At 43.3% G+C, this 10,197-nt stretch overlaps 1 protein-coding gene across 2 annotated transcripts; it reads right to left on the bottom strand.

Moving 5' to 3' along the window:
* Window positions 1–200: 200 nt before the first annotated feature.
* Window positions 201–10,197, bottom strand: LOC111239223. Of its 2 annotated transcripts, XM_022769052.1 has the most exons (6): window positions 9,850–10,197; window positions 7,705–7,814; window positions 7,445–7,577; window positions 5,620–5,742; window positions 3,569–4,106; window positions 201–1,118 (listed from the first exon to the last, which is right to left on the bottom strand). In XM_022769052.1, exons 1-6 carry the CDS (start codon window positions 10,186–10,188, stop codon window positions 661–663), a joined length of 1,701 nt encoding a protein of 566 aa, XP_022624773.1. In that variant the 5' UTR covers window positions 10,189–10,197; the 3' UTR covers window positions 201–660. The 2 variants fall into 2 exon arrangements, with proteins under 2 accessions (XP_022624773.1, XP_022624774.1); XM_022769053.1 differs by lacking the exon at window positions 5,620–5,742.

The raw sequence follows: 10,197 nt of genomic DNA, 5'->3' as shown, positions 1-10,197 counted from the left end.
CACCATGACTGAGTGTTTCCACCTTGAACTGCAGTGAACCAATGACAGTCTCATAAACACAGATTCAGACAGCCAGGGTTTCATACGTCACAAACCTAAGGAACCAATCCTGTCAACTCGTGGGGATGGGAGGGGCGGGGCTAAATATAGCAGAGGAAGAGGAGTTCAAAACATGTCTGGAGAGAGACTTTAAGTATGATCTAATCTGCTCCATCAGCTTTGTGAATTGATTTACAGAATTTACAGGCTGATTAAAATAGTATAACAATATAAATTAAAGTAAATAAAAGGGTTACCACACCAAAGTCAAAAATTTTAATCACAAATGTGAACCTTTTATTTAGTCTGACAGGTGTTCTGATACACAGACTAACACCAAATACAGTGGACTCCAAAAGTCTGAGACCACTTTCAAATTCAAGTGAATAAATATGTGTACTGGAGTAAACAGTTTTGCAATTCTGGTCAGTAGAGAAACACAAAATGCTGTTTTCTCATCCACCGCTATTACAACAATGCATTTAAATATACCTGCAGTTAATATGATAAAATAGATTAAGGGCCTTGAACAGTGAAAAAGAAATGAGCGTGATGCAGAGTGCACATCATTAGGAAAGACCATACATTGACACAAATGAAATGAAAGAATTTCCTGTGATGTTAGACAATGACAAAGCTCTGTGGAGGCTGCTCCTCCTCCTCCTCCGGGCCAGGATCTCCTCCCTCCTGCTGCCCCGTGCTGCCTCCTCCTTCACAGCTCTCACAGTCTGTCACAGTGGACGGCTTCTGCTCCTTCATGGCTGCAGGATCAGGCTGAGAGGATCCGGTGCACCTGCTGGCCTCATGGTTCAGTGCTGGACCCGTCTCCATCACCGGCTTCCTGAGCTTCTGCTCCTCTGCCTCTCCCTCTGTGCTCACCTTTCTTTCTTTCTTCCTCCTCTCTTTATTCGTGCTGTCCTCTCTTCTCCTGTTCTCTCCTCTTCTCCTCAGCTCCTTTTGTTTGTGCTCCTGCACACGGAGCTGGCCCATCCTCTCTGCCAGCCCTCTCAGATCCTCCTCATCATCCTCGGTGATCAGAGAGGAAGGCTCTGGTTGGGTTGGCCTCTTGTTGTGTTCACCTGTGGAAATCAGTTTCATATGTAAACTGCTGGGTGCAATTTATTTTCACTACAGCAAGTAACAAAACATGAGAACATGAAACATACGTTCATCATACGAAGTACGGAGGAGGGGTGACCTCTGGAGTGTTAGAGGGTCAGTAATGTAACATCATGAAGATGAGGGGTGTTCTATTAGACAACAGTCAGATATTTTGCCACAGTTTCCACTGTGGCACTGTGGAAACTGTGGTGTCCACAGGTGGTGACACTGTGGTGTCCTTTGAATATTTGTCTTCTTTTTTAAATTCTTGATTTTGGGGGCAGCTGTTTATATTACAAGACATCAGGGTGGACAGTAACAAAGTACTTTTACTTGAGTACTGTAATTAAGTTTATTTTTCAAACACCTGTACTCTACTTGAGTATTCTTTTTTACTCTTACTCTACTACACTTACAGACAAATATTATTCTTTTGACTCCACTACATTTCTATGAATCAGAGCTTTTAGTCAGTTAAATGAACTTTATTCTGTTTTGGAAAATGTGATAGACCATACACTGTGTTCACCACAGGAGAAAAACCAATCACAGCCAACTCCTCCACTGTCAGTCATGTGTGAACCTGTCAGTGTCCTAACCATGGAGATGTTAGATAAAGATGAGGCAGAAGATTCTTCAAGTCCATTTTTGAAATTTTTTAATTAAATAAAGATTCCTTTCATTTGAAATGTTTGCTGTGTTTACCACGACCAAACTCCGTCACTACCTCCAAAAGTTTGAAATCCAACTTTAGAAAGCATTAATTCCAGATAAACAGCTTGTAGTTGGCTGTTTTCCTGATTCAGTTGTGTTTTCATGTTCATTTCTACAGTCTTTGTATCACATCCTGCAAGTTGTTTATTCTACAGGTTCTACAGTCAGTCCATCAGTCAGTCAGTGAGTCAGTCAGTCAGTAAGTCAGTCAGTCAGTCAGTCAGTGAGTCAGTCAGTCTGTCAGTCAGCAGGTTGTTTCAGAGTCATTAGGTTCTGTAAATGTGAAACAATACAACAATGTGTTGACATAAAAAAAAATACTTTTGAATACAGTACAGTATTTTAAAATCAAGTACTCCGGTACTTTAACTCAAATAAAAGTCTGACTGAACAACTTTCACGTGTATTGGAGCAATGTTTGACCAGGAGGATCTACTCTGACGGAGCTGTGGACTTTGTCCACCTCTGTAGACTTTTGTAGAGTTCAGGAGAAGTAAAGTGCACACACAAACACAGTGGAAAGTATGTTTGAGGGGGGTTTGGAAGGAAATATAATAAAACTAAATAAAATATATATGAGATCGGAGTAAAATAACATTACAGGGTCAATCATTCAATACTTAATAGGGCTTATTACATATTTGATCCACTTGGTCCATAGTTTAATAAATTCAGTTTTCTTCAGGTCATTTTTTCCATGACATACATGTCATCTACTGTATCTATCCGCTCCTGTATCGCTGGGGGTTCAGGAAGTAACCAGCGCCTTGTGAGCGCTTTTTCACAAGCAGAAATCCAAATAGCCAAACATACTGTGTATTACTGTGTAATAAGTTTACACACATACAGGCATAAGGCCTTTATAAAGAGCAGAGATAACACCTTGTTAGAATCATTTTCATAAGCATCAATAAATACTCTCAATACTGGATCACTGGTGTAAGTTTTATTTCTAACATTGTGTTTAAAATGGAGATATCTGTAAAAATCTGATTTTTCAAGACCATATTCTTTCAGCTTGATCTGTCAGGTATTTCATTTGCTGACAAATGTTTCTGTCAGGCTCTTTTATCCATTACACATGCGATTATTGTGCTCACTTCTAATGGTTCTAATGGCGTTTTCTGCTGTGCAGAATTTATTTGAAATGTTCTACATAAACACATGTTCTGATGTACTTCAGATATGTATGTAATGTTTTGATTGATGTTTTTCGCAGTGGATTTTAGTCCACACATAAAACCCACTGGGCATTAAAAGAACAATGATGGCCAGCATAGCAGTCAGCAGGTGACAGGGGAGATTTATGAAAGAAAAATAGTTTATATTGGCTGATGACAAAGTCTTCAGAACATCATCACACTGTCTGCTGTGTTGTCATTCTAATATTAGTAACCTACATAGCGAAGTAAAAACCTCTGGGCCAATATACAGCTACGGCCCGAGTCTGGCCCATATACTTCCACTTCCACATCCTCAGGTATTGTCTGACAGCTGCAAGATTTTCTGTGTGTGTGCCAGAATTGGTTCAGATGTGGAAGTGGTGTCTGACTATCATGCTGAATAATGGCCAGATACAGGCTGTGAAATGAGACATATACTGGGCCAGAAGAAAACAACATTTCAAAGGGACTGATATTATGGAAGTGTGTGTGTGTTTGTGTGTGGTGTGTGTGTGTGTGTGTGTGTGTGTGTGTGTGTGTGTGTGTGTTACCTGCTGCAGCCTGCTGAGGCCCTGCTGTAGGCTGAGACTCTCCAGGCCTCTGGTCCTGCTCTGCCTTGGCTCCAGCTCTCAGTGTGATGTGAAGGGAAATGGCCTGAGGGCCGCTGAACTCATCATCATCAGTGTTAATGAAGCTGCTGCTCGTGGGGTTTGCGGGGGTGGAGGTCCCACCACTGTTCCTGTCACTACAACCACTACTTCTGACACTGTCACCCAACACCTCCCCAGCTTTACTTCCATCACTGTTACTGCAGACAGCTGTAGCAGCAGCTCTGGTGTCTCTTTTGGAGAGCTCCGCATCTTTACTATCATCGCTGTAATGATGACCGACAGTGTGGACAGCTTTACTGCTGCTCCTGCTGCCGTTTGCTGGGTGAGGTTTGTCTGGCACCAGGGGCCGGCCCCTGAAGGCCAGGTCAGGGTAGGTTCTCTGCATCTCCATGATGGACTGGTCTGCACTGATGAGGTGGATGTGTCGAGGCTTGGGCTGGGGCTTCACTGCAAGCCTGGTGTCAGAATACAGAGGTACCTGAAGAGATAAAACAGGTGAGGTCAGCATATGTTAACGTGGCTCTGTTGTTTATATACAACTGACGGAAGAATGAAGCCTGAAAACACCAGTGAGGTTTGTGTCCAGGCCGATGACGTAGCCGACAGCACTGACAAAGATGCCGTGTCCTGTTGTTTTAACATGGTGGTTTGTTCCTGCAGAGTTCCTTTAGAGCCTGAAAATAGGAGCAATTGGGAATATATATCTGAAACTTTCCCACGTTAAACAAGACATCATATCCTCTATGATCATGTGTCAGTGTGTTTGTCTGACAGAAGCTCAACATTGACTTTTATCTAGTTTTAAGCCACATACACTTTTTCCACCTTGGTGGTTTTCAGCTCTATATTTGAACCAGATGAAGGATTTTAGTCGTCGGACGTCTGGATCTGAAGTTATCAGAGAAACAAGCTGAGGAAATGTTAGACAGCTCAGCTCCCAGCTGCTGGAGACGTCCTGTCCTGTGTCACTGAAGAGAGGAGGACACCTCTGTGCAGAATTCAGCTGCTGGTAAAAACCTGCTGAACGTCTGCTTCATAAGTTATCAGAGAAACAAAGGTAAGCAGTCTCAGTTTCCAGCTACTCCGAGACGTCGTGTGTCCGCATAAGCTGCTTTTAAAGACTTACAAAGTTCTAAATGGGCTCGCTCCTCCACACCTGTCTGAAACCTGAAGTTCCGCCTTGTGTTCTGCGTTCTCAGAGTTCAGGGCTCCTGTCTGTCTCCAGAGTTAAAGAGACGTCTGCTAGCTGCAGAGCCTTTTCCTCCCTGCTGACATCAGACTGTCTGACTCTGCTGAGGCTTCAAATCCAAACTTAAAACTCATCTTTACACCTCAACTTTCAGTCAGCACCATATTCTTTTACTTTTTCAGGCTTTGTACCTGTTACCGTTCTACCACTGGAGTCTCAATGAATCAGTTAAATCCAGTAAAGACAGTAGAGTCCGTGTCATCCTGCTGACGAGATCACTGCTCACCTAAAAACCACTGCATCACTCTGACTCTGTTTGCTCCCTCAAGCACATGAGCATCCCTCTCTCTCTCTCTTCTCCCTTTCTCTTTCTCCTTCCTATCCTATCTTTCTCCACTTGTCTCCTTCCTGTCTTCTCTTCTCTTTCTCCTTCCTGTCCTCTCTTCTCTCTCCTTCATGTCCTCTCTTCCTTTTGTTTTCTCTCCTCTCTCCTTCCTGTCCTCTCTGCAGGTACTGTATTTCTGCCTCCAGAGCTGCAGAGTCTGAATATGAGACTACTGCTACAACTATTATGAATATAATTATTACTTTACATCTGTGTGGAACATCTCTCTGTCTCTCTCTCTCTCGCCCATCCTCAGTCTGGTTCTGCTTGAGGTTTCTGGCTCTTGAAAAGTGTCTGCAGTCAGTATAACAAAGAGGACGGTCTAGACCTGCTCCATATGAAAAGTGCCCTGAGATGCCCTCTGTTGTGAATTGGTGCTGAATAAAAATAAACTTGACCCTCTGCACTCTGTCCCACCTCTTTTTTATCTGCCTCTTCCTTCTTCCTCTCCTCTTCCCTTCGCTCTGTTGTTGTCTTCTTTGCTGTGGGTGCCTCTGGTTTTGAAGGCCCCCCTCTCCTCTGCAGAAGATCCAGCCACTCCTGCAGTGTGAGACCACAACATGAGGCCATGAAGTGACCGACTTACTGTGACCATGGACTTACTGTATCACATCAGTAATGTTTATAATTGCTGTTAACGAGACACACTCTTACACTGAGCTCAAAGCAGAGGGTCTTTCAATATCATGAGCAGAATGTAGACATGTTTCTTTTTTTCAACACATTTCTTTTCTCAAAGTCGACTTCTGTTGAATTCTTCTCATCGCAGCCTGGAACTATATTCCTCCTTTAATTTTATTTTATTGGTTTTATTGATTGAGTTACCGTGACCCTGAGAGTTCAACAACTTAAGAACAGAGAAAACAGAGAAAACACAAACAACTTCAGAAAACATCTTCATCAGTTTGACAACACATGAGCTGCAGATACTCACAAGTTATTTTTTGCCTTAATTCTAATAGTGACAGTGACAGAGAGAGAGAGAGAGAGAGAGAGAGAGAGAGAGAGAGAGAGAGAGAGAGTGGAGGATGATATGCAGCAAAGGGCCACGAACTGGACTCGGGCCGCTGCGGTTAGGACTACACCTTCATGGTACACAAGTTCCCCCAGACACGTTTTAAACTCTATACAAATCCTCTGCTATGATTTAGTTCAACATGTTTTCACACGGGCGGCACGGTGGTGCAGTGGTTAGCGCTGTCGCCTCACAGCAAGAAGGTTCCGGGTTCGAGTCCCGGCTCGGACGCGGGGTCTTTCTGTGTGGAGTTTGCATGTTCTCCCCGTGCCTGTGTGGGTTCTCTCCGGGTACTCCGGCTTCCTCCCACAGTCCAAAGACATGCAAATGGGGACTAGGCTGATTGGTTACTCCAAATTGACCATAGGTGTGACTGTGAGAGTGAATGGTTGTCTGTCTCTGTGTGTCTGCCCTGCGATGGACTGGCGACCTGTCCAGGGTGTACCCCGCCTCTCGCCCGAAAGGATGCTGGGATAGGCTCCAGCCCCCCCGTGACCCTACTAGAGGATAAGCGGTAGAAAATGGATGGATGGATGTTTTCACACATGAAAACTGGGTCTGAAGCTCATCTCCTCTTACTTCCTGATTGAGAAATGTGGATCAGGCCTTTAGCCCCGCCCATCACCTGCTGTCTCCAGGTGGACAGGTGAAAGAGCAGAGAGTATCAAGATGGTTAGAGGAGGAAACATCAGAGAGACTCAGCCTCATGTTTGAGCCTCAGTCAGACCCAGACTCAGAGGAGGAGTCTGAGACCAGAACCAGAGACTAGCAGACGGATCAGAATCATCAGTGTCAATCCGGACCTCAAGCATTGGCAAATATTTTGTAATTCAGATGACTCCCTTTCCTCTAGCCAACATTTTGTCCATGCCAACATGTTTTTTACTTTATAGATATCAGACAGCAGGAGCTTCTTCACCCTCCACAGCATAAGTAATGGGCAGTAAACTAACAAGCACAGCCACATTGATTTAAAATGAAAATCTGTTATTTACCTAACATCACCAGTCTTACATTATTAGATTGTTAATACTGATGCATCACTGGAATAAAGAAGTATTTCACTGTGGCTTTAAAAGTGAAGTGGGGAGGGGGGGATTCATCAGTGTGTTGAGCTCTCAGGGCCACTGTAATAAGTATATAGTATAAGCTGCTCTTTGATTGGATGATAATATGTCACATATGAAACCAGGTTGGAGGATTATTGGAGGATATTTTTGATCTTACCTGTGGCTGTGGTCCCTGCTGATCTGTAACCGGCTGCTCCAGGAGGTTGCTACACTCCACCCTGGCCAGCAGCAGCTCGAAGCCCAGCAGTATGGCTCTGTCTGGGTCAGCATCCTCACTGAGTCTGAACTCACTGAAATTCATCAAACAGTAAAGAAGACAACTGAGGACAGCAGGACAAAAAGTGAGGAGTGAATTAAAAGCCTTGAATCCAGTGCAACCTCAACCCTCTCAAATGTCCTCATCTCCCTGCTCCGTACCTGAGTGGGGCGTCGGTGTTGGGCAGGTAGCCAATAGAGGCCAGGACTGACTGAATGGTGAAACTGCTGAGAACTGGCAGAAGACGGTAAACAAATGGACCTGTAAAAGTCTAGAGGAGACACAGAAACCGAAATACATTTAATGTATTACAACATCAAGAAATCGTACTTTATCAAAGACTTCTCAAAGCTGGTCAGTCATGTAGCAAGTGGGACATTTTATATTTGATAAATAAACGTGTCTGCAGCACTCTTTGCTGGACAAACTATGTAACTGAGACACTGGCCAGACTAATTCTAGGCAGGGTTTGACTATGTATTGTGTAAAATTCAAGTGGCAACCTCTCAGAAAAAATGAAGCCAACACTGAAGAACCTAAAGCTGCAGTTCCTCTAATGACAGCCTGGTACAAAAACAGTTTTGGTCTGTAGAACTAATTTCCTCCTTTATGACAACTGTTTATATAACTCACCTGTAGGTTAACCAGCAGTTAACACTTGCTACACAGTGATGAATGTCTGTGTAATAGTAGATTAGACATACAGGGTTGCGGAAACCTGTCTGCAGCATTCACTTGTAGTAAAGCTTCTGCAGGACAGTGATGAACATGAGTGATGACGCCTTGATAACAGGCTTTTATAACCCTCTAAACCTGTCTTCATCCACTCTCTGTGTCTTTGTGCCATTGTTTAATCACTCTGTGCTCTCAGGTGTTTCCTCTACCACATCCTGCACACAAACAGGAACTGGAACAACTCATCTGGAACCGTTACTGAAGCTTCATACCAAAATAAAACAACCCTGTACAAAAGGAGACTTTACAAAATTCTTGCCTATCATATTGGAAATTATTCATTAGCAGGGTCCACAAGTTACAAGGAGCATTATCACTCCCTGGTGAAAAATCCCTTCATACTTTTCATACTCCAGAAGGACTCCTGTAGAGCCTCCATCAGGACAAACACTTCCACGTGTATATGCATCTCAAAATCTAATGATTACTGATTATGGTTCAATTATCAGTCTCAAAGATTATCACATGACCTCTCCTACAGCACCTGGTAAACAGGATTTTTACCACTACTGCACTATAACACATAATGAACTCTTGGATGTATGTAATGGGTTTTAATGTTTGTGGTAAAATAAAATTCAACTTTCATACAATTTAGAAACAGGTTGATTACCAATGACCTCTAATGAGTAGGGGAGAGCAGGGACGAATGAAACAGCGATTTTCTCCAAGCCCACACAAGTCTGATATGTCAAACAGCGTCAGCGCGTACTGCACACATCACTTACTAAATGTTACATGGATACGTCAGACTCCTGTGGAGGTGCACCTGAGAGACTGTTTTGTGATAAGAAAATTCACTCAAGCTGCAGTTGTTTCAAGTGTCACTGACGTGATCTTATGACAGATTAATTAGATTCAGAAGTTTGCAATGTCAGAATCTTTCAGTATAGAAGGAAATCAGGGGCTCCTCTGTGTGTAATATTTCCAGAGAATGAATGAAGGGATGATAAGAGAGAGAGAAACTCAGGATGAAACAGTGGAGACAGAAACATGGAGGAAGTAAAGAAGGTGACTCTGACTCCAAGTTTAAAGAAAAAGATGGAGGAGGGAAAGAGAAACCGATTCAGAACCAGCCCAGGTGTCAGGTAATACAGAAACATGTACGGTCCAAACTCAGACAACTGATTGATTTATAATGTAAATACAACACAAATCAAAACAAAAGACTGAAACCTGTAGCAGAATGATTGACAGGTAAGAGAAAGGGACTAACAATAAAACAGATACACAAACTAACAATACATCAACTTAATTCATTTAGGCTGTTATTTCCTGATGCTGTGTTTACATTACTAAACAAAGATAATTTAACTTTTTACTTTCCATCTACAAGTCTAACTGTTCTTCTTAGTGTCAATCAGTCTGTCCAAACATTGATCTATAATCAATATATAAACCATATAGATTATGTGACAGTATTACTCCACAACGAAAATGAACTTTGACCACTCATAAGGTAACTGACATTACCTATAGCTGGAAGTGGCTGAAAGAAAGAAAGAAAGAAAGAAAGAAAGAAAGAAAGAAAGAAAGAAAGAAAGAAAGAAAGAAAAAATGAAGAGTGCCACCTTCAGAGTCTTGAACTCCTTCTTCCAGGGTTGGAGGAACAGGTTGACGCAGAGAGTCTCCAGCAGCTCGGTGGCTTTAATGAAGGCGGACAGGTGTCTCCTGCAGTCCGTGCTCAGGGCTTCATAGTCCTCGGCCACAGCCTGGTAAAACGGGAACACGGTGAAAATCCCCCCCGACTCCCGCTCCCTCAGCAGATACTGAGCCGCCTTCTTCAGTAGCCGCTCATCGCAGCACGGCCGAGCCTCCGGACACGGCTGCCGGTAACACTTCACATAATCCTCATAGAGCTCCTGGCGGGAAACCTCCGCCTGTTCTGCTGCTCCGGTACCGTCCTTCATGACCGTCAC

The sequence above is a fragment of the Seriola dumerili genome, unplaced genomic scaffold, assembly GCF_002260705.1.
Source record: "Seriola dumerili isolate Sdu_G_001 unplaced genomic scaffold, Sdu_1.0 BDQW01002174.1, whole genome shotgun sequence".
In the NCBI taxonomy this organism is placed as follows: Eukaryota; Metazoa; Chordata; class Actinopteri; order Carangiformes; family Carangidae; genus Seriola; species Seriola dumerili.
This window is presented reverse-complemented; position numbering and strand designations above follow the sequence as displayed.

Excerpts from the sequence above, each read along its gene's own strand:
- LOC111239223 (XM_022769052.1), bottom strand. The coding sequence starts at position 10,188 with ATGAAGGACGGTACCGGAGCAGCAGAACAGGCGGAGGTTTCCCGCCAG. Across the intron at positions 7,815-9,849 it reads AGGAGTTCAAGACTCTGAAG|ACTTTTACAGGTCCATTTGT; the intron begins GTGGCACTCTTC and ends TGTCTCCTCTAG. Across the intron at positions 1,119-3,568 it reads GCCTCAGCAGGCTGCAGCAG|GTGAACACAACAAGAGGCCA; the intron begins GTAACACACACA and ends TGATTTCCACAG.